This window comes from Elephas maximus, chromosome 7 (assembly GCF_024166365.1).
Source record: "Elephas maximus indicus isolate mEleMax1 chromosome 7, mEleMax1 primary haplotype, whole genome shotgun sequence".
NCBI classification, from domain to species: domain Eukaryota; kingdom Metazoa; phylum Chordata; class Mammalia; order Proboscidea; family Elephantidae; genus Elephas; species Elephas maximus.
This window is the reverse complement of record NC_064825.1, coordinates 59,546,661-59,574,557: the sequence shown is the minus strand read 5'-3', so window position 1 is coordinate 59,574,557 and position 27,897 is coordinate 59,546,661. Positions and strand designations below refer to the sequence as shown.

At 37.2% G+C, this 27,897-nt stretch overlaps 1 protein-coding gene and 1 pseudogene across 1 annotated transcript; one reads left to right on the top strand and one right to left on the bottom strand.

The window, feature by feature from the left end:
* Positions 1-351: 351 nt before the first annotated feature.
* On the top strand, positions 352-2,038 carry LOC126079178 (olfactory receptor 56A4-like). The gene is made up of 2 exons (XM_049890091.1): positions 352-600; positions 1,394-2,038. The coding sequence occupies exons 1-2, from the start codon at positions 352-354 to the stop codon at positions 2,036-2,038; spliced, it is 894 nt and encodes a 297-aa protein (XP_049746048.1).
* A 24,147-nt stretch (positions 2,039-26,185) lies between these two features.
* Positions 26,186-27,145, bottom strand: LOC126079645 (olfactory receptor 688-like; annotated as a pseudogene).
* Positions 27,146-27,897: the final 752 nt, after the last annotated feature.

Genomic DNA, 27,897 nt, shown 5'->3' with positions numbered 1-27,897 from the left:
AAGACTAGGACACATATAAAAATGCAGAAGTGAGACAAAGCAAAGCATGTTCTAGAGGTGTAGCTGGGTTTGTCTGTGTGTGTGTGAAGGAATTTTGGAATCTGTCTGGAGTTGGGTCATACTCATATTACAGGAGTTATTTTTAATCCATAAAGTTGTGAATGTAAAGGAAATGTTAACAGGGAAGTGATATGCCTCAATTTAAACATTACATTATTATATCTATACAATGGTGGAGAAGCTTGAAAGCCTAGAATGGAGGCAGATCTGTTAGAAGGCCATTAATGACACAGTCAAATCCTGAATTAATGTCTGTTTTCTTTCAGCCAATTCCAGGTCCATCTACAAATCATGGTATTGTTTCCCAACAACACAGTGACCCAGGTGACAGAATTCCTAATGATCTGCTTTCCAGGGATGCAGGACACACAGCACTGGCTGTCTATACCTCTAGCTCCTCTCCTGGTTTTGGCCCTTGGGGCCAACTTTGTGTTATTACTTGCCATCCGACAGGAGGCCTGTCTGCATCAGCCCATGTACTACCTGCTTGCCATCTTCTCCACGCTGGTTGTCATCCTCTGCCTCACAGTCATTCCCAAGGTCAGGCAGCCCCTGAACTCTCTTTCAGGCACTCACTCATATTTCTCTAAACTGCACTTGGTTTGAGATTGTAAATCATCACCCCGCTTCAAAGGAAAATCTTTGGTGAATCAACCATACCATCACACCAGGTTCATCACAGCTCCCAGATATGCCCCTCTCATTCTTACTGCCCATTCCTTTCTAAGGATTCATTCATCCTTAATTGCCAGGCCCTCACTTAGTGTATGAGTCAATGATATTGTCAAAGTCCAGCCCTCTTCTTACTTCTAGGGAGATTCTCCTTCCTCCTGGATGACCTATACCCCTACAACCAAGGACTCTAGGATTGCCTTTCTCTAATGCAACTGGATATGTGTTTATGTCATACGTGAGATAGGAAACATAATTTGGAGATATTTCTTATGTGTATGGAGGAGTTGGTGAGTGTCCACATAAATATTGGTCTTACTGACTTTGATGTTCCTCAGCTACATTTTATGGGTAGATGTTTCTAGCTATAATTTGAATAAGAACTCTGGAGCTCAGGAAAGGGCAGAACTAGAAATAAATAAATAAAATTAACAAAGGGTGTGGTCTACAGAGGAAAGGAGGGGACAAGGGCATGAGTCAGGCCCTGGAGATGAGGATGCACATGGAAGGTATTTGCAATGAGGATGCTGTCCTGGAAGGGATTATGGAGTTGGGGTTTGGAGAGATGAATGTTTGAAGTCAGTTGAGGGTTTCCCCAAGGATTAGGTCCTCTAGGGTGAGAACAGATGTACAGGGTTTTTGAGAACAATGATTCTGGCAGGTCCTGCTTACCTTCTGGTTCAACATGAAGTCCATCAGCTTTGCGGGCTGCTTCCTGCAGATGTTCATCATGAATACCTTCCTTCCCATGGAGTCCTCCACCTTCCTGGTCATGGCCTATGACCGCTATGTGGCCATTTGCCACCCACTTCGCTACCCATCCATCATCACCGAACAATTTGTCGTTAATGCACCCATCTTTACTGTCTTCTGCAATCTGTTGGTCACACTGCCCACCCCAGTTCTGGCTGCCAGGCTTACCTACTGTGCCAGCAATGTGGTGGAGAACTGTATCTGTGCTACCATTTCTGTAGCAAGGCTCTCTTGTGAGGATATTCGCCTAAGTAAGCCCTATCAATCTGTGAGTGTCTGGTGCCTATTAGGGTCTGATCTGGTGCTCATTTTGCTATCCTACTGCTTCATCCTGAGGGCTGTGATGCATCTGAACTCAGGGGGTGCAGCCAGCAAAGCCTTGAGTACTTGTGGTTCTCATCTCATCTTTATACTTTTCTTCTACACATTGCTTCTCGTCTTCATTTTCACAAACAAAGCAGGAAAGGAAGTGCCCTCAGAAGTGCCCATTCTTCTCAATGTCCTGCACCACCTCATCCCACCAGCTCTCAACCCCATAGTTTACGAGGTATGAACCCAGGAAAACAAGCAGGGGACTATCAAGCTACTCAAGTGCCAGCACTGAGCCTGTGAGTCAGAGCCAGGGAGTACAGAAGTTTGAGATGTTATAGTGACTGTTTCATCTGAACTCCACAAGTAACACATCCGTGCTAGGACCTTCATCTTGAAATCATACCTTCCTCAGCTGTTATCAGAATATTTACTCTCACTACCACCTCTACAAGTTCTTGTTGAACAATTTATGTATCCATTATCTTCTTCATATGGCCCTCTTGTCCTTACTGATTTACCAATTACTCATTAATTAAAGAAGTATTCAACATCTTCCATGTAATTTTCAGTCTTTGTATTCTGAATGCCTCTTATTCTTAGTTCATACAGCAGGGATATGGCAGAGTGGTAAGGGTAGGGTCAGGGAAACCAGAGAGGATTTTATTTCAATAATCCTGGCGAGAAATGAAAATGGCTTGGACTGAGGTGGTGAGTGAGAATTAAAGTGTAGGTTACAATATTGGCAGAGGCTCCATATTTAGGGGATAAAAGATGGAGAGAAGTAAAGGACAAGACCAAGGATTTTAGCCAGAGCAATCGGAAAAAATACATTTGTTATTAAAGGAGGAGCTAGTTTGGTATGGAATATTAAAAGTTCAGCTTTGGGCACTTAATTCCATTTCCATAGAAAACTCTTTTCCCCAACCGTACTTTTTAAATTACTAATAAATACCCAAATGAAGGAGTAAAAGTAAGCAATTGGACATATGGTACTTGTCAGGGGCGAGATTCAAACTAAAGACAGAAATTTGAGTCATAAGGATGTAGATGGTATTTAAAACTTTCAGTCTTAATCTAAATGACAGTATTGCTCATTGGTAAAATTTCATGTGTTGGCTTTAGCAAATACGTGAAAAATTGTGTCATTTTTTATAAGTACATAACTTTCATTAACATAATTCAGCAGAGCAATGGAATTCCTATATTCAAAATGGAAGATGGAAATTTAATGCAAGGTTTAAGGACATTCATAGCAAGACGTGATCAAATACTTAATCGATGGAAAGAAAGATGAAACCATTCACTAACAGAGTTGAATATCTAACCCCCCCACTCCCCAGTTCCTGGAATTCCCAGTAAAGTGTCCGGGGATAGTTTGTTTCCCCCTACATCTGGAGTTTACGGCTCTACCCCCAGTCAGATTCAATCATCTTCTACCATTTGACTCAGCTCTGCCTCCAGGAGGGCCCAATTTAGGACTGATGGAGGATGAATTCCTGTAACCAATCAGCATTTGAGGCAGATGCTTTAGTATTGAGCCACCATTTCTATTAAACCTACCTGATATGTAATACCCCTATGTGGTAGCACTTGCTTTGTAGAGCTATTATGACAATAGAGACCTGGCCTTTAAACTCCACTCTTTTCTCTTGTATATCTCTGGTTTGTAGGATTGGGCCTCTACTTTGGTCCTGACCAGAGTTTCCATTTCAATATCCTGCACTGACTGCCATACTTCTGGTAGGCCTGCTCCCTGACAGTCACCTTTTCATAGCCAGGCCTCCGTTGTCTTGAAATCAGAGGTCCTTCTACCTGCGGTGACATCTCCTGAGTGGCTACCACCCTGGATTTCTGCCTCCGCCACCCCATGTCCGTATCCCACCCCCCTGCTGGCACACCCACTACTTCTTGGACTTGTGCCTGTTCTAGGCTTAGTCCACTGTGCTTACTGTTCCATATGAGTGGAACAGCCTCATGCTGTGTGTTCAAATTATTGACTTCTCAACACTCATAACCTCAGTTTAAAAATCACTTCCATAGAGAGTACCAAACCAAAAAACCAAACCTGTTTCCACAGGGTCAATTCTGACTCATAACAACCCTATAGAACAGAATAAAACTGCCCCTTAGGGTTTCCAAGACTGTAAATCTTTACAGAAGCAGACTGCCATAACTTTCTCCCAAGAAGTGGGTCAATACAAACACCCAACCTTTTGAATAGCAGCTGAGCGTTTAACCACTGCGCCACCAGGATTCCTTCCATAGTCAGTAGCGCCTCCTTAATAATCACATCCAAAGTGGCCTTCTCTCCCACTTCAGGTGACAGTAATACATTACACTGTCTTTTATTCTTTATAGCATTTATAGCTTTTGGAAATGATTTATTTATTAATTTTACTATTTAATATCTTGAATTTTCCTCCAGAGTATACACGGACCTTTGCTTTTTTGCTATCCTTAGCATCTAGACGGCCATGGTTGAGTTAGCATATAGAATGTCTGGAGTGTATTTAGTGTTGAACACATACGAGATGAAGTTTCCAAAATTTGGCCTGTAGGGGCACTGGGATGCCTGGGAGGACACTGCAATATTCTACTGGATAAATTTCCGTTGTTAGTTGAAATGCCCTCTCAGGTATCTGACTGATACGTATAGTTGTGATAGAACAGTCTGTAATAACTGGCAATGTTAGGTTACCAAAAAATTCTTCATTTTAATATTATCTAAATAGTTGCTCCATGGTTCAGAGGGACAGATTTCCATTCATATTTTTATTGAATGTTAAAAATAAAGCATTCTATATATCTTATTTCTTCTTTAAATTTTTTAAAATTAAAAAACCAAAGTACAAAATCAGCTAACTTAAAATATTTATGCATAAAATTTTGAAAATCTTCGTAAGATTCAAACTGGATTAAAAAATATGAGGTAATTTTTTCATTTATAACAAACTCTTAACATTAATAACCATTGCTTCCCTTAATGCTAATATTCCTTGTTAGTCACTAATAAACATTAATTAAACATTACTGTATTCCCCTTTAGACTTACATTTACATACCTAGGCTTAAACCTGGCTCATCTTCAGTTTTGTCACTGCAGGGTTTTGGTCTTGTTAGACATGCTTTTATATGCCACTCTCAGTATTTTAGCAGGAAGAAGTCATCATTCATCATCAAACTCCCGGCTTCTTTTTCTCCTTTCTGCAGAGCAGGAAAAAAAAAAAAAAGACAGAGAAAGTAAAATCAGAGCTTAGCAGAATAAATTTTATTGTGACAAGTTTTTATCGAGCAAACTATTTTATCCAATTAACTTGGTTTCCTATCTGTTTTCCTGAATTTTTAAGGCAGCATCTGGAGAAAAGCTGGATTCATATCTTATGCTTGGAATGGGATACAGACACTGATCTTCTCTATTTCCTGTTTTTCATGTAGAAATCTGGCATAAGATTTTTTTAAAAATAAGTTTAAAGTTTTTTAAATTTCACGTAGACAAAAAAAAGCAGAGTTTTCAATAATATAAATCAATTTCAAAACTCTAGTAGAAATAGCTTAAAAATTTCTTAGTTCTGGGATCCATTTCAATCAAAGGATTTTTCTGCCAGTTAATGGAAAAATTGGGGTTTGCTCTGAAATAAATTAGTTTGAATCACGGTCAGATCCATTATTTTTAGACCACTGATGGAAAGATGTTGGACAGATATCATTTAGAAGTTACAAGCAATTATCTGCTTCATAATAGTGGTGGTTTAGATTTGCTTTAGAAGTAGATTCAATTTTTATTTTCAGAAATCTCATTGGTGCTTAGTTATAAATATGTTGGATTAAGACCTTCTGAGTAGCATTGTTTAGAAGAGTGAGATTTTAGTTATAATGGTCTGTATAATAGTTTATCTACTGTGTGAACAGAATTTAAGCCTAAATTTTTCTGTGATTATTGCTTATTACTAGAGAGATAGAAATGCATTTTCATTTTCAAGCACATAGTAATAAGAGTTCAGCAGCAGCGAAACCAAAGGCTACAGGGAAAAGTTCAAGATTAAATTTCTTTTCATTACTAGATGGAGGATTAAAGAAATTGACAAAGCATGGAAGACTACACCGTAAATAGATTATCGATTTATCAAGTATTTTATTTAAAGCTAAGATACCCAGACTTTGAGAACCATACTAAGAGTGGACTTTAAGGCATTTTCTTTTTGGAGTCAGAAGGCAGGAACCCATAGTTTTGAGTGTGAGTGAAACTTTCCCTGGACAGAATTGCTATTTCCCCCATCAATCATCTTGGATCGTGTCAATCCTGGGATAAGCGGAAGACTAAAACAGTAGGACTCAGCTTATTTCAGAGGGAAATACTTTGTCTATTGGGGGCATTATAAAGCTATTGCCAAAAAGTAAATACATGTGGAGTCCTGTGATCAGGCGAGATGATAAGCTTGCTCTGGCCAACAGGGCGCAATCTGGGACCTGTAAATAATGTGGCGGAAGAAATATTTCAGGCAGGCTTGGATTTCAACCTGTGAACAAAATCACAAATTGTAGTATTTGGATGTTACCTCTGATACAAATTACCCATTTAGTTTCACTCGTCCTCTTGAGGGAGTAGTGGGGAATCTCCCTGACAATGCTTAAAGAGAAGTATGGAAGAAAGACTCAACTGTAGGAATGATGCCTGTCTTAAGGCAGGAGATGGCTTCATGAACTCTTAGAACTAGAAACATGTTTTTTAAATAAGTAGTTCACTGCTTTCATGTAACAGATGTGGACTCTGAGACTCAGTGAGTTTGCTGTTATTTTTTCAGTCATACATCTTGTTTGTGTTGTGCAAGACCTAGAACACTGAACTTCTAGCTCTCCATCTCAGGCCTTCTGTCTTTATCATTACTGCACTTAAATTGTACCACATTCCTTCCCACTTCCTTTTATTTAGAAGAAAACACACCTAGGATCCATATTGGTTTATATTTTACATAACTTCAATATGAGTTCTTCAGTGATATCAAATTTGATACATCTCTGTACCACTGAGGGAAGACTTCATATGATAACTACTTCTCTTAAAGCCAGTAAAAGCCACTGTGCCACACTTGAGCAATTCTTGCAAGAACCCTATCCTTTAACGGGCTAATGGCTGCCAACAATACATAGACTCTGCCTAACGAAGTGTCGTGGATTGAATTGTGTTCCCAAAAATTATGTGTCAACTTTGTTGACATTTTGTGATTGTAATTTTATGTTAAAGAGGATTAGGTTGGGCTTGTAATCCCCTTACTAAGGTCACATTCCTGATCCAATATAAAAGGAATTTCCCTGGAGTGTGCCCTGCACCACTTTTTATCTTACAAGAGATAAAAGGAAAGGAAGCAAGCAGAAAGTTGGGGACCTCATACCACCAAGAAGTCAGTGCCAGGAGCAGAACAAGTCCTTTGGACCCAGGGTCCCTGTGCAGAGAAGCTACTAGTCCATCGGAAGATTGATGAAAAGGCCGACAGAGAGAGAAAGCCTTCCTCTGTAGCTGACACCCTGAATTTCAACTTTTAGCCTACTAGACTGTGAGAAAAAAAAAGTCTCTTTGTTAAAGCCACCAACTTGTGGTATTTTTGTTATAGCAGCACTAGATGACCAAGACAATTATCCAAATATTTTTAGGGATAAGATGGTTGAAAATAGTTCTCATTATTTTAATTCTTCCGATTGTCCAATTTTTTTTTAATAAATTTTTTAGTCATTCTGTTTTTCTTTCTGTGGATTATTTGTTTATAGTCTTTCCCATTCCTGCTCTTCTTTTATCTTCATGGCTCATTGAAGCTTCTTGTATATTCTAAAATTTAAATTTTTGAACCTTTTTTATTTCCATTTTGACATTGCTGATATCATCTTCCAATCCATTACATCTAGTTTTTTTTAACATGATGTCTTCTGTTAAACAGAGATCTTCATTTTGATATAGGCAAGCCTATCTAGATCTCCCCTAGTATTTTCCACTATTGGCATAACATTTAGGAACTCTTTCCCCATCCCAAATGCACAGTTATTATTTGTTTTATGTTTTCTATATTCTTTTGAATCTTATTTTTTATTTTTATGTTTTTAGTCTATTTATGGTTTGTGTTGTAGGTGGCAGGGCTGATATTCTGTGGGTTATTCTGGCATAGGAGCCCTGGTGGTGAAATTGGTTAAGCACTTGACTGCTAACTGAAAGGTTGGGGTTCGAAGCAGCTCTGTGGGAGACAGACCTATCCATCTACTTCCCTAAGGATTACAGCCGAGAAAACCCTATGGGGTAGTTCTTATTCTGTCACATGGGGCCTCTATGAGTTGAGATTGACTTGATGGCATCCAGCAACAACAACAACTCTGGCGTGGTTATTTGATTGTTAAGATATTGAGATTTATAAATAGCTGCAGTTCTGATCTCCCTGGGTGCCTACCCCAACCACTGCCCTGGTGAGTGAGGATGTTTGCTTAGGATCTCTTATTTATTCTAAGATTAAGCAAAAACTAAGGGTTAAATATTTGGCATGCAGATGATCTTTAGTTATGCAGGTACCAATTCATTCTAATCAGTTATTGCCCATGGTATACTAGTTGTTAAATACAAGTTAAACACTTTGGATTCTGATCAGTTAGTGCTTACGTGATACTGTTATTAAATACTAAATAAATAAATAAATAAAAATTAAATACTAGTCAGAGTTAAATACTTTGAGTATTTATCCCTGTGGATATCGTAAAGTATGCACTTAAATATGCTTTCTGTAAATGGGGAACCAGTATCACCAACACAAAATTATAGATCTTACTGTGCTAATTCATATGGTCAGCTCTGCCACATGCCACATTCTCATATATAAGCATTTTTTGTTGGCCTAATCTCACTTAAATTGATATATTTTTTTACCATTTTTGCATCAGTTCTATAACATTTACGGGACAGTTGCTTCACAATGTAGATTAATATTTGATAAGGTGATTTGGGGTTTATTGTTTTCCAAAATTATTTATATTAATGTGATGTTAATATAATGTGTTGAATTACAGTGAATTATTTTTAATATTAAAAAAGCATTGCCTTGCTTGTTTGAGTTGCTATGATTTTGTGTCAACATTCACAAATGAGATTAGTCTGAAATGTTCCTGCTATATCTTCTTCTGGTTTTGGTATCAGGGTAAATCTGGAAATAATTTTGGAAAATGGAAATCTTAGTTTTGAGTAGTCATTTCATTAGACTAAACTGTGAAATATTATTTACGGATTGTGCTTGGTTCTGATAAAGGACCTCTTGTTTTTTTTCAGCTCTCTTCTTCTATATGTCTTTAGTTTATAAGAACAATTTCCTGCTTTGGCTCAAACTTGAGTTCCTATTATAATACTCTGCCTAGACCAGCAACTTCTCTCCTAGATTTGGGTGTAGCCTTTCCGTCAAGTCACCTCTGCCTTGAACTACCTTAGTCTGTCCATGGCTGTCCTCCCTTTACCTTAGATGACTCATTGCTTCTTTGACTTCTGCTTATTCCAGGTTCAGAGCCTTTGTATTTAGTGTATTGTCACTCAGAACATACCTTCCCAATATCTTCAGATAATGGCTTATCTTCTTCTCTTATGACCTTATTTCAAATAAATCAAATCAGAAGGATTCATCCTAATCATCACATGTAGTTATTTCCCTTCCCTTACCTCAAATCATTCCTTAACAAATAATTCTGTACTTCATAGCACTTGCAATTTTCTGAAATTACCTTAATTTTTGTTCAGTTATTTATCTAGAATCCTTCACCAGAATATAAACATGGGCTTTATTTATTATTGTAACCTCAGCCAAGGATTTGCTTATATTAGGTATACATGCATACTTAATAAATGAATTGATGGTGTTGAGTGTTGGCCTGAGGGGCTAAAATTGTTCTGTGTATTTAATGCATTTTCTCCTGTCCACCATCCAGCTGGGTCTGTCCCCTCAAATGTCTGTCTTGCTCTTCCTAGTTACAGGAGGAAGGGGCTAATTATGGATAATGTGAGCAAACTGCAAGGGCTCAGCAGCAAAATGTAAACTTTACATTTTGTGGGTAATGGCTATTTGATTCAAAGAGACAGGTTTCCTACTCTATTTTATAAAAATAATAAGTAAGAACACACTTTCACTATTATACATGTCACATAGCATATATTTTAGTAATATAAGACAAAATAACCAATTTTAAATATGTGTGTGTAAATAGAGTAAAGAAAAATTAAAAAATGTATAAATTATGATTATTATCACCTTTTGGTAAACCTCTGATGTTAACATCTATTGCTATCTTCCTTACGTGGCAGCAATAAAACTATTTACATTTTTCCTTAGGCTCTGCAGCTTCTAAGGTTTACACATGGCTCTGCTTCAACTCTGTCACTGCAGTGAAGAGTGAGTAAATGGGCCTTTTAGTATTTTAACCTTCTTACATTGGTTTCCAGGATTTAGCAGTAATGTCATGAAGCCTTTTAGGAAAAAACAAATCATCATCTTCTAAAACTTTGGTTTCCTTCCTTTTATCCATGAGACAAAACCTAGAAAAGCAAGAAAGATCACAGCCAAGAAGAAAGCATAAATGTAACTCTTCTCTAAGAAGATTATTTATATCCCAATTAACTTTATCTTCTACCCATTTTTATGCCTTTTAAAGTTCAATGACTAGTTTCATGGAGCAATACAGTAGCCACAGGCCACATGTGGATACTGAGCACTTGAAATGTGGCTGGTCCAAACTGAAATGTGTCGTAGGTGTAAAATATACACTGGATTTCAAACACATAGTACAAAAAAAGAATGTAAAACAGCCTACTGGTAACTCTCTTATGCTTGTTATGTGCTGAAATGATAATATTTTGGATATATTGAGGTAAATAAAATATATTATTTAAACTAATTTTACCTTTTTTTACAATTTTTTTTAAAGTGGCTACTAAATAGTTTAAAATTAAATGTGTGGCTCCCATTGGACAGTGCTGTTCATGGTGAAATTAATATAAAAAATTTAGCGGGATAAATCCAATTGTTAGTCTGTTCACTGTTCTAATAAGATTCGTAAGGACTTAAAACATTGCAAGTAAACAAAGCAATGATAAGATTTCAAATATATTTAAAAAAATTTAAAGACATGACTCCTTTATTTTAGAAGATAAGGCTTACACAAAATTTTCTCAATCCTGAGGGAGCGGCAGTGTGCTCCAAATATTTCATGTAGCTCTTTTCCATCTACAATTACTTTCTATTAGCTTATTTAAGAGATCTGTGTTTGTTATAGAAAGAACTTGACCCTGGAAAAGACTGGACTCCAAAATTTTTGGCTCCTTGATAGCTAGATGTTAATATATAATATTGTTAAACTTGCAGACTTTTTAATATTTCTAAAGAGGTGGTGGCTGAAATTTCTTGGTATTGTAAGACCCTCCCATTAGTATTTAGTTATGCGTATTTTGAGCCAAGCCTTTTTTCTTATAGTACAATGTTTGAAAGAATGCAATTTTAGGGAGTTATTTGAGTAATAAAGGAAAAGGTGTCGTTGGTTTAAACCTAGCTGAATCCTGGAAAACTATTTTTGACTTTTTTTTTAATTGAAATTTAGATGAAGGTTTACAGGACAAACTAGTTTCTCATCACACAGTTAGTACACACATTGTTGTATGACATTGTTTAACATCCCCATGGCATGTCAACACTCTCCCTTCTCAACCCTGGATTCCCTATTACTAGCTTTCCTGTTCCCTCCTACCTTCCAGTATCTGTCCCAAGGCTGGTGTGCCATTTTAATCTTAGTTTTTTCCATGGGCCTGTTCAACCTTTGGCTGAAGGGTGAACCTCAGGAGTGGCCTCATTACTGAGCTGAAAGGGTGTCCGGGGCCATACTCTCAGCGTTTTTCCACAGTGTCTGTCAGGCCAGCAAGTCTGGTCTTTCTTTCTGAGTTAGAATTTTGTTCTACTTTTTTCTCCAGCTCTGTCCAGGGCCCTCTATTATGATCCCTGTCAGAGCAGTCAGTGGTGGTAGCTGGGCACCATCTAGTTGTACTGCACTCAATCTGGTGGAGGCCATGGTAGATGTGGTCTATTAGTCCTTAGGACTAATCTTTGCCTTATGTCTTTAGCTTTCTTCATTATTCCTTGCTCCCGAAGTGGTGAGACCAGTGGAGTATCCTAGATGGCCCCTCTCACAGGCTTTTAAGACCCCAGATGCTACTCACCAAAGTAGAATGTACAACATATTCTTTATAAACTCTGTTATGCCAATCGAGCTAGATGTTCCCTGAGACCATGGTCCCCACAGCCCTCAGCCGAGCAATTTGGTCCCTCAGGGAGTTTGGACGTGCCTATGGAGCTACCACGGCCTTGCCTTGTACAGGTTGTGCTGGCATCCCCAGTATTGCATACTGTCTTACCCTTCACCACAGTTGCTGCTTATCTATTGTCTGTTAAGTGTTTTTCCATCCCCACCACTCCCCTCCCTCATAACCATCAAGTATTGTTTCTTTTTGTATGTAAACCTTTTCGTGAGTTTTTACAGTAGTGGCCTCATACAATATTTGTCCTTTTGTGATTGACTTATTTCACTCAGCATAATGTCAGCCGGATGTATCCATGTTGTGAGATGCTTCACAGATTCATCGTTGTTCTTTAGCATGGAAGTGGAATATCATTTTCTAAAACAGTTGCATCATTTTGCATTCTCACCAGCAGTGCATAAGAGTTCTGATCTCCCTGCAGCCTCCCCAGCATTTGTTATTTTCTGTTTTATTGATTTGTGCCAGTAATGTCAGGGTGAGATGGTGTCTCATCGAGGTTTTGATTTGCATGTCTCTAATGGCTAGAGATCATGAGCATTTCCTCATGTGTCTGTTGGCCACTAGAATACCTTCTTTGGTGAAGTGTCTGTTCATTTCCTTTGCCCATTTTTTAATTGGATTGTGTCTTTTTGTTGTAGAGGTGTTGGATTTTTTTTGTAGATTTTAGAGATTAGAACTTTGTCTGATTTGTAATAGCCAATTTTTTTCCCCCAGTCTGTAGGTTCTCTTTTTACTTTTTTGGTGAAGTCTTTTGATTAGCATAAGTTTTTAATTTTTAGAAGATCCAGTTATCTAGTTTATCCTCTGGAGCTTGTGTTTTGTTGGTTGTGATTTGTATCCTGTTAATGCAGTGTATTAAGGGATCTAGCATTGATCCTATTTTTTCTTCTATGAACTTCATAGTTTTTGCTTTATATTTAGGTCTCTGATCCATTTTGAGTTAGTTTTTGTATATGGTGTGAGGTATGGGTCCTGTTTCATTTTTTTTGCAGATGGACATACAGTTTTGCCAGCACCATACGATAAAAAGACTGTCTTTTCACCATTTGATGGACTTTGGGCCCTTGTTGTAGAACAGGTGACCATAGGTGGATTGGTCAATGTGTCTGTCATTGTACCAGCACCACACTGTTTTGACTACTGGAGCTTTATAGTAGGTTCTGATGTCAGGTAGTATGAGTCCTCCTACTTTATTCTTTTTCTTCAATAGTGCTTTACTTATCCGGGGCTTCTTCCTTTTCTGTATAAAGTTAATGATAAGTTTTTCCATCTCTTTAAAGAATGTTGTTGGTGTTTGGATCAGGATTACATTGTATTTGTAAATCACTTTGGGTAGAATTGTCATTTTCACGATGTGGTATGTTTTTCCATTTATGTAGATCTCTTTTGGTTTCTTGCAGTAGGGTTTTGTAGTTTTCTTTGTATAGGTCTTTTATATCCCTGGTTAGATTTATTCCCAAGTATTTTATTTTTTTAGACGCTATTATAAATGGTATTGTTTTTCTGATTTCCTTTTCATCATTCTCTTTACTGGTGTATAGGAATCCAACTGATTTTTGTATGTTTATCTTGTATCCTGCAACTCTGCTGAATCTTTCTATTAGTTCCAGTTGTTTTCTCATGGAGTCTTTTGGATTTACTAAGTATAGTATCATATCATCTGCAAATAAAGACAGTCTAACTTCTTCATTACCAATTTGGATGCATTTATTCTGTTTCTTTCTTTATTGCTCTAGCTAAGACTTCCAACACAGTGTCGAATAGGAGAGGTGATAAAGGGCATCCTTGTCTTGTTCCTGTTCTCAAGGGGAATGTTTTTCAGCCTCTCTCCTTTGAGAACGATGTTGGCCTTTGGTTTTGCATAGATGCCCTTTATTATGTTGACAAATTTCCCTTCTATACCTATTTTATTGAGAGTTTTTTTCAGAAATGGGTGTTGCATTTTGCTGAATGCCTTTTCTGTGGCGATTGAGATGATCATGCGATTCTTTCCTTTTATTTATGTGGTGGTTTATGCTGACTGATTTTCTAATGTTGAACCATCCTTGCATACCTGGTATGAATCCTGCTTGGTCATGGTGTACTATTTTTTTTTTAATATGATCCTGAATTCTGTTGGCTAGAATATTGCTGAGAATTTTTGCATCTGTATTCCTGAGAGATATTGGTCTTGTAATTTTCTTTTTTTGTGGTGTCTTTGCTTTTTTTTTTTGCCTGGCTTGGGTATCAGGGTTATGCTGGCTTCATAGGATGAATTTGGAAGTATCACTTCGTTTTCTATATCCTGAAATAATTTGAGTAGTACTGGTGTAAGCTCTTCTCTGAATGTTTGGTAGAATTCTCCAGTAGAGCCTTTTGGACCAGGGCTTTTTTTCGTTGGGAGTTTTTTTTAAATTACCTTTTCGATCTCTTCTCTCGTTACGGGTCTGTTCAGATTTTCAACATCATTTTGTGTTAGTTTGGGTAGGTAGAGTTTTTCCAGAAACTTGTCCATTTCCTCTAGGATTTCAAATTTGTTGGGGTATAGTTTTTCATAATTCTCTGTTATGATGCTTTTTATTTCAATTGTGTCTGTTGTACTGTTTCCCATTTCATTTCTTATTTGGTTTATTTCTGTTCTCTCCTGTTTTTCTTTTGTCATTTTGGCCAGTGGTTTGTCGATTTTTTTGATCGTTTCAAAGAACCAGCTTTTGGTTTTGTTGATTCTATTGTTTTCCTTTTCTCTATTTATTTCTGCTCTGATCTTTATTCTTTCCTTTCTTCTGGTGACTGTGGGCTTCTTTCACTGTTCTCTTTTTATTTATTCGAGTTGTGTAACTAATGTTTTGATTTTGTGCCTTTCTTCTTTTTTGGTGTATGCATCTAGTGCTGTAAATTGACCTCTGATGACTACCTTTTCTGTGTCTCAAACATTTTGGTATGATGTGTTTTCATTCTCGATTTATTCTAGGAACTTTATGATTCCATCTTTGATTTCTCCTAGTACCCAGTCATTTTTAAGCAGGGTGCTATTCAGTTTCCATGTAATTGTTTTTTTTTCCTTACTCTTCCTGTTGTTAATTCTACTTTGATGGCATTGTGGTCAGAGAAGATAGTTTGTATTATCTCAATGATTTGGATTTTATTGAAGGTTGCTCTGTGGCCTAAGATGTGGTCTATTCTGGAGAAAGTTTCATGTGCATTGGAAAAGAATGTGTAGTTTGCAGCTGTTGGATGGAGAGTTCTATATATGTCTATGTGATCAAGTTGGCTGATTGTGCTCTTTAGCTCTTCTGTATCTTTGTTGAGTTTCTTTCTAGGTGTTCTGTCATTTACTGAGAGTGGTGTGTTGAAGTATCCTTCTGTTATTGTGGAACTGTCAATTTCTGTTTTCAGTGCTGTTAGAGTTTGTTTTATGTATTTTGGAGCCCTGTCTTTGGGTGTGTAGATGTTTATTATGGTTAAGTCTTCATGATGGGTCATCCCATTAATCACTATATAGTGCCTTCTTTGGATTTTATGGTGGATTTTGCTTCAAAGTTCTTCTTAGATTAGTATTGCCACTCCAGCTCTTTTTTGGTAGTTATTTGCTTGAATTCCATCCTTTGATTTTTGATAAATTTACATGTTCTTTTCTAAGGTATGTCTCTTGTAGACAGCATATTGATGGATCCTGTTTTTTTTATCCATTCTCTCACTCTGTGTCTTTTTTTGGGTGCATTTAAGCCATTTACATTCAGTGTATCAATGTAATTATTGACAGGTGTGAGTTTATCACTGTCATTTTGTAGTTTTTTTTTTTTTTTGTAGTGCTGATGTTTCCTTTGTTACTGTTACTCTCCTGTGCTGAGTTCCTTTTGTTTGTGGATTTCTTTTGTTTTTGTAGATTTCGTTTTTATTGAGATTTTATGTTTTTCTTCTTTATTTCTATGAGTAGGTTTGTTGACTTTCTTTGTGGTTACCTTGAAATTTACTCTTATATTTCTAGGTTTGAACCAGTCTATTATCACTTGGTATCACCTTGCCTTCCTCTCCATGAAAAAGTTCTATACCTATACTGTTTATTCCCTCTTTTATTATTCTGACATTGTTGTCATTTACAGATTAACCTCTCTGGTTCCCTGTTGCAACTGTTTTGGTTTTGGATAGTCCTTAAGAGTTCATTTCCTAGGTTGGTATCTGGCTGGTACAATCTTGCATCCTAGATTCAGGCTGTGGTCACTGTTGTTTATTCTCAGACCAAAGTCCTCCCTTTAATAATTCTTGTAAGTTCAGGTTGGTTTTTACATATTCCCTTAATTTCTGTTTATCTGGAAATGGCCTAATTTCACCATCAGATTTGAACAAAAGTTTTGCATAATATATTATTCTTGGTTGGCAATTTTTTTCTTTCAAGGTTTTATATATGTAATACCATTGCCTTCTTGCCTGCATGGTTTCTGCTGAATAATCAGAGCTTAATCTTATTGTTCCTCCTCTGTATGTGACTTTTTGTTTTTCTCTAATAGTTCACAGGATTTTTTCTTTGTCTTTGGTTTTAGTGAGTGTAATTATGATAGGCCTTGGTGTTTTTCCTTTGGGGTCTACCCTATAAGGGGTTCATTGAGCTTCTTGTAGGCTCAGCTTCACATCATTCAGGATATTAGGGAAGTTTTCTGTCAGCAAGTCTTCAATGATCCTCTCTGTGTTTTCTGTTTTCTCCAATCATTCACATATTTTTTGCTTTTGACTGTATCCCACTTAATTCTCAGGTTTTCTTCATTTTTCTTCCTTTGTTTTTTCTGATTTTTCCTTAGATAGAATTATATTCAAGTGTTTGTCTCTAATTTCACTGTTTCTGTATTCTATCATTTCAAACCTGCTCCTCAGTCCTTCTATGACACTGTCCATTTCTGAAATCTTGTTTTTTTATATTTGGGATTTCTAATTGTGGTTTTTGCATGACTTCTCATTGTGAATTTGTTTTGGCATTATGTTCCTGTATTGTTGTTCTTATTAGGTGCCGTTGAGTTGGTTCTGACTCATAGCGACCCTAGGCACAACAGAGCGAAACACTGCCCGGTCCTGAGACATCCTTACAATAGTTGTTATGCTTGAACTCATTGTTGCAGCCACTGTGTCAATCCACCTTGCTGAGGGTCTTCCTCTTTCCCGCTGGCCCTGCACTTTGCCAAGCATGATGTCCTTCTCCAGGAACTGCTCCATCCTGATAACATGTCCAAAGTATTGCCATCCTTGCTTCTAAGGTGCATTCTGGTTGTACTTCTTCTAAGACAGATTTGTTTGTTCTTTTGGCAGTCCACAGTATATTCAATATTCTTTGCCAACACCACAATTCAAAGGTGTCAATTCTTCGGTCTTCCTTATTCATTGTCCAGCTTTCACATGCATATGATGCAATTGAAAATACCATGGCTTGGGACAGGCACACCTTAGTCTTCAAGGTGACATCTTTGCTCTTCAACATTTTAAAGAGGTCCTTTGCAGCATATTTACCCAATGCTATGTGTCTTGATTTCTTGACTGCTGCTTCCATGGGTGTTGATTGTGGATCCAAGTAAAATGAAATCCTTGACAACTACAATCTTTTCTCCATTTACCATGATGTTGCTCATTGGTCCAGTTGTGAGAATTTTTGTTTTCTTTATGTTGAGGTGCAATCCATACTGCAGGCTATGGTCTTTGATCTTCATTAGTAAGTGCTTCAAGTCCTTTTCACTTTCAGCAAGGAAGGTTGTGTCATCTGCATAATACAGGTTGTTAATGAGTCTTCCTCCAATCCTGATGCCCCGTTCTTCTTTATATAGTTCAGCTTCTCGGATTATTTGCTCAGCACACCGATTGAATGCGTATGGTGAAATGATACAACCCTGACGCACATATTTCCTGACTTTAAACCAATCAGTATCCCCTTGTTCTGTCTGAACAACTGCCTCTTGATCTATGTAAAGGTTCCTCATGAGCACAATTAAGTGTTCTGGAATTCTCAGTCTTTGCAACATTATCTATAATTTGTTAGGATCCACGTAGTCGAATGCCTTTGCATAATGAATAAAACACCGGTAAACTTCCTTCTGGCATTCTCTGCTTTCAGCCAGGATCCATCTGGCATCAGCAATGAAATCTCCGGTTCCATGTCCTCTTCTGAAACTGGTCTGATTTTCTGGCAGTTCCCTGTCAATATAATGTTGCAGCCATTTTTGAATGATCTTCAGCAAAATTTTGCTTGCGTGTGATATTAATGATATTGTTCTATAATTTCCACATTCCGTTGGATCCCCTTTCTTGGGAATAGGCATAAATATGGATCTCTTCCAATCAGTTGCCCAGGAAGCTGTCTTCCATATTTCTTGGCATAGACAAGTGAGCACCTCCAGCACTGCATCTGTTTGTTGAAGCATCACAGTTGACATTCTGTCAATTTCTGGAGCCTTGTTTTTCACCAATACCTTCAGAGCAGCTTGGAGTTCTTCCTTCAGTACCATCGGTTCCTGATCATATGCCATCTCTTGAAATGGTTGAATATTGACTAATTCTTTTTGGTATAGTGACTCCATGTATTCCTTCCATCTTCTTTTGATGCTTCCTGCATCGTTTAATATTTCCCCATGGAATCCTTCACTATTGCAACTCTAGGCTTGAATTTTTTCTTCAGTTCTTTCAGCTTGAGAAACACCGAGCGTGTTCTTCCCTTTTGGTTTTCCATCTCCAGCTCTTTGCACATGTCATTATAATACTTTACTTTGTCTTCTCTAGAGGCCCTTTGAAATCTTCTGTTCTGTTCTTTAACTTCATCAATTCTTCCTTTCGCTTTAGCTGCTCAAAATTTGAGAGCAAGTTTCAGAGTCTCCTCTGACATCCATCTTGGTCTTTTCTTTCTTTCCTGTCTTTTCAATGACCTGTTACTTTCTTCATTTATGATGTCCTTGATGTCATTTCACAACTCGTATGGTCTTTGGTCTCTACTGTTCAATGCATCAAATCTATTCTTCAGATGGTCTCTAAATTCAGGTGGGACACACTCAAGGTCATATTTTGGCTCTTGTGGACTTGCTCTGATTTTCTTCAGTTTCAACTCAAACTTGAATATGAGCAATTGATGGTCTGTTCCACAGTCAGCCCCTGGCCTTGTTCTGACTGATTATATTGAGCTTCTCCATCGTCTCTTTCCACAGATGTACTCAATTTGATTTCTGTTTGTTCCATCTGGTGAGGTCCATGTGTATAGTTGCCATTTATGTTGGTGAAAGAAGGTATTTGCAATGAAGAAGTCATTGGTCTTCCAAAATTCTATCATTTGATCTCTGGCATTGTTTCTATCACCAAGGCCGTATTTTCCAACTACTGATCCTTCTTCTGTGTTTCCAACTTTCCCATTCCAATCACCAGTAATTATCAATGCATCTCGATTGTATGTTTGATCAATTTCAGACTGCAGCAGCTGATAAAAATGTTCTATTTCTTCATCTTTGGCCCTAGTGGTTGGTGCGTAAATTTGAATAATAGTCGTATTAAGTGGTCTTCCTTGTAGGCATATGGATATTACCCTATCACTGACAGTGTTGTACTTCAGGACAGATCTTGAAAGATTCTTTTTGATGATGAATGCAACACCATTCTTCTTCAAGTTGTTGTTCCCAGCATAGTAGACTATATGATTGTCCAATTCAAAATGGCCAATACCAGTCCATATCAGCTCACTAATGCCTAGGATGTTGATGTTCATGTGTTCCATTTCATTTTTGATGATTTCCAATTTTTCTAGATTCATACTTCATACATTCCAGGTTCCAATTATTAATGGATGTTTGCAGCTGTTTCTTCTCATTTTGTGTCTTGCCACATCAGCAAATGAAAGTCCCAAAAGCTTTACTCCATCCACGTCATTAAGGTCAACTATCCTTTGAGGAGGCAGCTCTTTCCCAGTCATCTTTGGAGTGTCTTCCAACCTGGGGGGCTCATCTTCCAGCACTATATCAGATGATTTTCTGCTGCTATTCATAAGGTTTTCACTGGCTAATATGCTTTTCAGAAGTAGACTGCTGGGTCCTTCTTCCTAGTCTATCTTAGTCTGGAAGCTCAGCTGAAACCTGTCCTCCATGGGTGACCCTGCTGGTATTTGAATACCAGTAGCATAGCTTCCAACATCACAACAACACACAAGCCCCCACAGTACGACAAAGTGACAGACACTTGGGGAGTTCCTGTAGTACCTTCCTGAATTGTTCCTTTTTTTTTTTTTGTCTGTATGTTCCATGAATTTGTCTGTCTTTTCCATAAATTTGTCTATTGTCGCTCATTTTTGTCTGCTTTTTGCTTCAAATCTTGGATTGCTCTGAATATTAGAAATTTGAATCCCCTGTCAGGTAGTTTCAGTGCCTTTTCTTTTCCAGGGATGTAGTCTGGTGTTTTACTTTGGATGGTTACTGGAATAATTCTGTCCTTTTTTTCTTTTTTTAATATGTTTTGAATTGTCTGCTCTCTTCAGGATATTCAGTGGTTATTTTCTTCATTTCTCGATTGTAGATTTGTTTGTTTCATCCTGCTTTTTTGTTTTATTTTGTTATGCCTGAGCAGGCGGGCTGTGTATTCTTTGTTGTTTGTTCGTCTATAGGAATGATATTTTCACCTCCTTGTTCAACGGGCAGGGCCAGTCATTCAGCTATGGCACATCAGGGCAGGTCCAGCTGAGGTGGAGGGGTTGGAACGGGTTGTTTTTGGCACATGCTAGGGCCTGCAGGGTGGGCCAGGAATCAGTGCTGGGCAGGTTCCAGTAGGCTGTGCCTGTGCTGCTCAGGGATGTGATGTTCAGTGCACGGTGCAGGTAGGCAGGAGAGAAGGGGAGAGGTTGGGATGTGTTGAGCTAATAGGGGTATGGGAAACAGGAGAGAAAAACAGGATTTGTTTTGAGTAGGGTTTAGGGGTTCTCACAAATACTTTGAAAGGAAGGTTTTTGAAATTTCAGAAAATCGAAGATGCAAGAAGTTAAATGATTTATCTGAACTGAGTGTTTTAAATTGTAAAATATGTGGGGCTAAAATCTTGGTATGCTATATTCAGTTGTTATGCGCTTTCCATTAAACTATTGCTAATGGTTTAACACAAAAGGTTCTTTTAAGGTATAACCTTTTTTTTTTTTTTTTTACTTCTGAGGAAAAAAGTATAGTTGAAAGCATATTTTTCAAATAATTTGTTTTTTTAACACCGAAATATGTAAGATGGCTCAATTAGCAATAACATTTCTACGACTTCTAGATTTTAGTAGGCATAGTGGTTAAGTGCTACGGCTGCTAACCAAAAGGTCTGCAGTTTGAATCCAGCAGGCGCTCCTTGGAAACTCTACAGGGCAGTTCTACTCTGTCCCGTAGGGTCGCTATGAGTCAGAATCGAATCGACGGCACTGGGTTTTCTCCCAAAGACATTATTTTTTTTAATGTATTTTTTCCTTAAAAGAATTTTAACATGTGCTATGTTTAATTACTACAGATATTTAGACAATTTTATGTTTAAGTAAAATAAAAATGTTCACTGTATGTCTTTTCATAACAGTGCTTCCCCACTTGTGAATTTTTCTTTCTTTCTTTTTTTTAATAATTGTGATTCGAGTCTTGCATGGCTAAAAAACATTTTCAAGTTATTTTGTCAGAAAGGCAAAATGGGCCATATGCTTTAGATAACCTTCACATACCTGTGAATTATTTTATTTCTTTTATGTTTGGATACAATATGACTCTTTTTAGAGTTTCTAGGTCACAAAATTTCCATTCTCAAAATGCTCTCTTTTGCTGTACTTATTGGTATCTAAGATCTTTGCACACAGCTCTAAGTAAAGGAATATGGGGTCATTTATTGTTTCAAGTAAGCATGCATCCCCTTCTTGCAATTAAAATATTTAGAAAAATAATTGCAATATATCCTCAGAAACATTTTTTAATAGCAAAAATATACGCTTAAAAAACCCATTAAAATTTATTCTATCATTTAGAGATAATCACAATATTTTGGAGTGTTTACTTTGAGTAGTTTTCTGTGACTTCTTTTTACATAATTGATATTTTATGTGTAGAATTTTTTGTGCTGTGCTATCTCATAAGAGCATCTATAAAACCAAAACCAAATCCATTGCCATCGAATTGATTCCAACTTCTAACGACCCTATAGGACAGAGTAGAACTCCCCCATAGGGTTTCCAAGGAGTGGCTGGTGGATCCCAACTGCTGACCATTTAGTTAGCACCTGAGCTCTTAATCATTCTTAAGCTTTTAACCACCAGGGCTCTAGAGCATCTTTTGACAATTTTGAATGGTTGCACAGTGGGTTATTACAGTGAAACCTGTGAGAACCAGAACTTGATGGGACTGCCTTGTTTTTCTGGGTCTTTCAAGTTTTCCCCCTTTGACAGGATGCAGTCTTACTATTTTTCTCTTGCTCTTTTAGTGGAAAATATTTGAGTTTTCCTTTTCTAACAAGTTTCTGCCTTACACAGGTTCTGGCTTTTGAAGATTTTACTGTATAACCTTTTACAAGATTTGTTTGCAATTTAAATTTTATAAGTTTTAGACATGCAAATATATAAACATATTATGTGGTTATATTAAAAAAATTATTTGTTCTATGGTTATTGATGCACAATAGGAGTCCTTAATCAAAAAGTTAATCATGGCATTCACGGAGGAAGTGTTCTATGAACTCTGTGAAATGAAATAGAATATTAGTTTGTAAATATATTTCTCTGAGTAGAAGATCCATTACATTTTCTTCAAATTCTCAGAGTGACATTATTCGAAGCAAAAATGAATGATTCAGAAAACCATCTGCAATTCAGAATTTTGATTACTATTCATTTCTCATTACTTTTTATTTATTTATTTGCTGTTTTTAGTGATTACAAAAAAATGAAATCCATTTATCTTGTGTAGATTTTGGTTATAGTGGGAAGCATTTATTTATATTAAGTTCAATTGTTTTCCAAAGAGTTAAACAAGTTTTAGTATCTTTCCCCATTGATTGTTGATCCCTGCCTTGTATACAGTATGACAGTATGTTCTTGTATTGGCTGAGTCCAATTAATTTTGTTTTATTTTTTAAAAATCTGTGCAATATGATTTAAGTTCCATAGTGAGTAAACATTTCTAGATTTAATAATGGATTTAACACACAATCAGCTGATTTTCTACTTAATATTTTTTAATTTTAAAGCTCTCCTCAGTATTAACACTGCCAGATTCATCTCAAAACTCTTTTGTTGATTTCTGAAACATCCCAATTTGATTATAATCATCTTAAACATAAAAATTAGTTTATAAAAAATTAGCATCTTAAGAACATTAAATTTTCCTTCTCATTCAGCAATTGAACCTATCTCTTCCTTTACTTAACTTTTAGATTTGTCAGAAAAGGCATTCTTCATACATGTCAACATTTCACACAGAGATTTTTACTATATTTGAAATTTTATGAGTGAATTTTTTTCTAGAGTATATTTTCTAATTAGTTGTTGTTAATATGTAGGAAAACTGCTGATTTTTGTTATTTTGCCTTGTATTCACCACTTTATTAATTATTGTCAGTTATAAAAATATTGCTCGTCTTTGATTTTCTAGGAAGATCTCATATAATTATTGTAAAAAACAATAATTTTGGACTCTCTTTTCCAAATATTATACTTGTTATTTATGTTTTTATGTTTTATTTTGATCAGAACAAAGTGAAACAATAGTGATAGCAGCCAATCTCATTTTTTCACTTTGGTTGATTTAATAAGCGTATCACTCAGCAAGTTACATCATGCGGGTGATCATATATCAGATTTCAGCAGGCAAATGATCGCATTATACAATTCCCAGAACACTGAGAATCATGGCTCAGCCAAGTTGACACACAATCTTAATCATCACAGGAGCGTAAAACTCAGAAACTTCATCACTGACACACAAAAAAAGATAGAAAACTAAAAAACAAAAAGCAAAAACAGTAGCAAAGTTTTAAGCACGCTAAGTGGTTAAGAAAAAAAACACAACACTACTCCATGTCAGTGTTATTGGGTCAGGAATGGGAGGTGGAGGCTGCAGAGAGTGCTGAGTCTGTCATGTTGCTTTGGAGGCCTTTGGAATTTATTTATTCTTTGGAATTTATTGAGATTTTCTTCATGGTCCAGTGTTTTATGAATATTTGAAAATATTGTAAGGCTAAATGAGAAGAATATTATCTGTTTTACTGAAAGCTTGATCATAGAACATAAAGTCAGTAATTCTTCACTTTTATACTACTAAAATCTTCATCTTAGGACCTGTTTTGACATTTCTGTTCTTATCAGAGCTCTTTTTAGGGTTTAAATGGAGTTGAACATGGATTATGATAAAAAGGGCAGTGTTATGCAAATTTTGGCCTCAGTTGAGCTAACCACAGCCTTATTTTTTTCTTAATTGATAGGCATATATGGAGAGCAAAACATCTCATGATATAGATACTACTCTGATTATAACAAATAGCTCAAGGTTTCAAGTATGAGTTTACTCTGTTGGGATTCCTAGGCATTTATGAGTGACCTCGCTGGCTCTCTAGGTGCCAGTCTCCTCATTGCAATCACCATCCAGTGTGAGGTAATCCTGTACCTCCCCATGTATCAATTCCTTAGTATCCTTGCTGTAGTCGACACTGGCCTGGCTACCACCATCATGCCCAAGATCCTGGCCATTTTCTGTTTTGATGACAAAGCTATCAGCCTCCTTCAGTGCTTTGCTCAGATCTATGCCATTCATTCTTTTTTTTAAATTTATTTCTTTTATTTCCTGTATTGTGTGTTGTCTTTCCCTTCACCTAAAATAGTTCTTATCTACTATCTAATTAGTGAAAACCCATCTCCCTCCTTCCCACCCTCCCTGCTCTCATAACCATCAAGGAATATTTTCTTCTCTGTTTAAACTATTTCTTCAGTTCTTATAATAGTGGTCTCATACAGTATTTGCCCTTTTGCAACTGATTAATTTCACTCAGTATAATGCCTTCCAGACTCCTCCATGTTATGAAATGTTTGACGGATTCATCACTGTTCTTTATCGATGCATAGTATTCCATTTTGTGAATATACCATAATTTATTTATACATTCATCCATTGATGGGCACCTTGGTTGCTTCATCTTTTTGCTATTGTAGACAGTGCTGCAATGAACACTGGTGTGCACATATCTGTTTGTGTAAAGGCTTTTATTTCTTTAGGTTATATTCCAAGGAGTGGGATTGCAGGATGGTATGGTAGTTCTATTTCTAGTTTTTTAAGGAAGCTCCAAATCGATTTTCAAAGTGGTTGTACCATTTTACATTCCCACCAGCAGTGTATAAGTGTTCCAGTCTCTCCACAATCTCTCCAACATTGATTATTTTGTGTTTTTTGGATTAATGCCAGCCCTGTTGGAGTGAGAAGAAATCTCATTGTGGTTTTGATTTGCATTTCTCGAATGGCTCATGATCGTGAACAATTCCTCATGTAACTGTTAGCTACCTGAATATCTTCTTTAATGAAGTGCCCATTGATATCCTTTGCCCATTTCTTAATTGGGTTATTTGTCTTTTTGTAGTTGAGTTTTTGCATTCTCTTGTGGGCATGGAATCAGGTATATTCCTCTGCAAGTCTGTGGATAGATGTATAGCCTTTTGCTGTCCTCTTCAGTACTCCTCCGTAGCTACAGAAGCTTTTGTAGTCAACTTACAGCATTCATGGTATTCAGGAATGGTTATTGACAATCCTGGGTCCTTTCTGCTTACTGCTTTCCTATTTGACCTTTTGTAAAAGTTTTAACTCAATGGCTTCATCTCTGAAATGCAAAGTGTAAAAATAATAATTGTACTTGGTCCATAGGGTTGTTATGCGGATTAAGCTAAGTGAGTCAGTACTTGTGAAATGCTTAGAACAGTGCCTTGCATGTAAAAAAAATTTTTTTTTTAGTGTATGTTAAATAAAATAAATGAGTTAATTTGATTCGATGCTCATAGAAATTGGGAGAGGTAGGATTCCAGCCCTGGGCCTTAGGGCTCCAAATCCTGTGCTCTTTATGCAATACCATATTTAATATTCTGTCATTTAAATTGGGTCACTTTATGGACACATCAGCAGCCAAACCAAGTACCCTCTGGAAACCTACTCTGAGCTCCTGGGTCCTAAGCGTATACACTATGGAGTATAGGACTGGAGGGATGACACTGTGCAGCACATTGAGGGGAACAGGGATGAGGGGAACACTTCTCCCTGCCAGGCGGGTGACAGATACTACAACAACGGCTATATAGAAAAAGAGAATGAGGATGAGTTAGGAGCTACAGTTACTTAGGGCCTTTAATATTGCTTCAGCAGAGTTCATCCTCAACACTGAGTGAAGAATCAAAGCATAGGAAGCAAAGACCAGACCCATGTCACTCTCACTCATAACCCAGGCTAAGGCCAACTGGTAGAACCTGTTCATGGTGATATCATCCCAGGCCAGACTGGTGACTCCCAAGTTAGAGCAGAGACAATGTTCAATCTCATTTCTGGAGCAGTAGTGTTGCTGAGAAGCCAGTACAGGCACTGGGATGGTCAATAGGCTATTCCTGAGCACTACGAATGCTGTACACTTGACTACAAAAGTTTCAGGTACCGTGGAGGGGTATTGAAGAGGATAGAAAATGGGTATGTATCTATACACAGTCATGCAGAGGACGATGCCTGCCTTCGTGCTTATAAAATGTGGATGTTGTAAATCTGAGTGAAACATTCAGGGAGGCTAATGGACTTCGCATCTAACCAGACAATGGCCAGCATCTTTGGCATGAGGGTGGTGGCTTGGCCAATGTCCTGTACAGCCAGGATACCAAGGAATTGATACATGGGATGGTCCAGGGTAGGCTCATGATGGATGGTGATCAAGATGAGGAGCACCAAGAGCTAAGAAGTAGAGAGGAGCCAGGAGCAGGGAGAATCAGTGTTGCCATTTATAAATGTGTGGGAATCCCAATAGAATGAACTCAGACACTGGAATCATTGAGCTATTGGCTATGCTTAGGGTGGTATCCATATCGCAAGATGTCTTACTTTAGTATCTGGCTGTGAATTAAGGAGCAAAGAGAATAATGTGGTTAGATTAGCTAACCCCAAATTTGTATAATGCAACCTTTTTTTTTATCGTAATCCATGCTCAACTCTATATATACCCTAGAAAGAGCTCAGATAAGAACACAAAGGCCCAAACAGGTCCCAAGATAAAGGGTCTATTTTTAGTAGAATAAAAGTGAAGAATTACTGACTTTATGTTCCTTAAGGGTAGATTTTTTTTGCATGTGGAGAACATGGGCACAAAACAGGAGACATGAATGTTATGAAGAACCTGACTTTTCAAGAGGTGAAATTAAAAGGTAGAGGTGTTGCTTCTGTTCTTGGGGATCTACAAGAAGAGAATAAATAGTGCTAATTAGAATCCCGACCATATTTTTCTTTGAAACAGTGCCTTGTTATTAGCAAATTGTTTCTGACAAAACCCATCTCATTTAATTATTTAATGTTATTATTCACATAAGAAGGTCCCCGGGGGGTGCAAATGGTTTGCGCTCTACTATTAACCTAGTGTTGGCATTTTAAACCTGCCAGCAACACAATAGAAGAAGGGCATGGTGATCTGCTTCTGTAACAATTTCAACCAAGAAAAACCTATGGAGCTGTTCCACTCTGCAACACATGGGATTGGAATCAACTCAGCAGCAATGGGTTTTGTTTGTTTTTATTCACATATGAGGAACAGGTTGAATGATTTGTCTACATAAGAATCATATG

Excerpts from the sequence above, each read along its gene's own strand:
- LOC126079178 (XM_049890091.1), top strand. The coding sequence starts at position 352 with ATGGTATTGTTTCCCAACAACACAGTGACCCAGGTGACAGAATTCCTA. Across the intron at positions 601-1,393 it reads GCCTCACAGTCATTCCCAAG|GTCCTGCTTACCTTCTGGTT; the intron begins GTCAGGCAGCCC and ends TGATTCTGGCAG.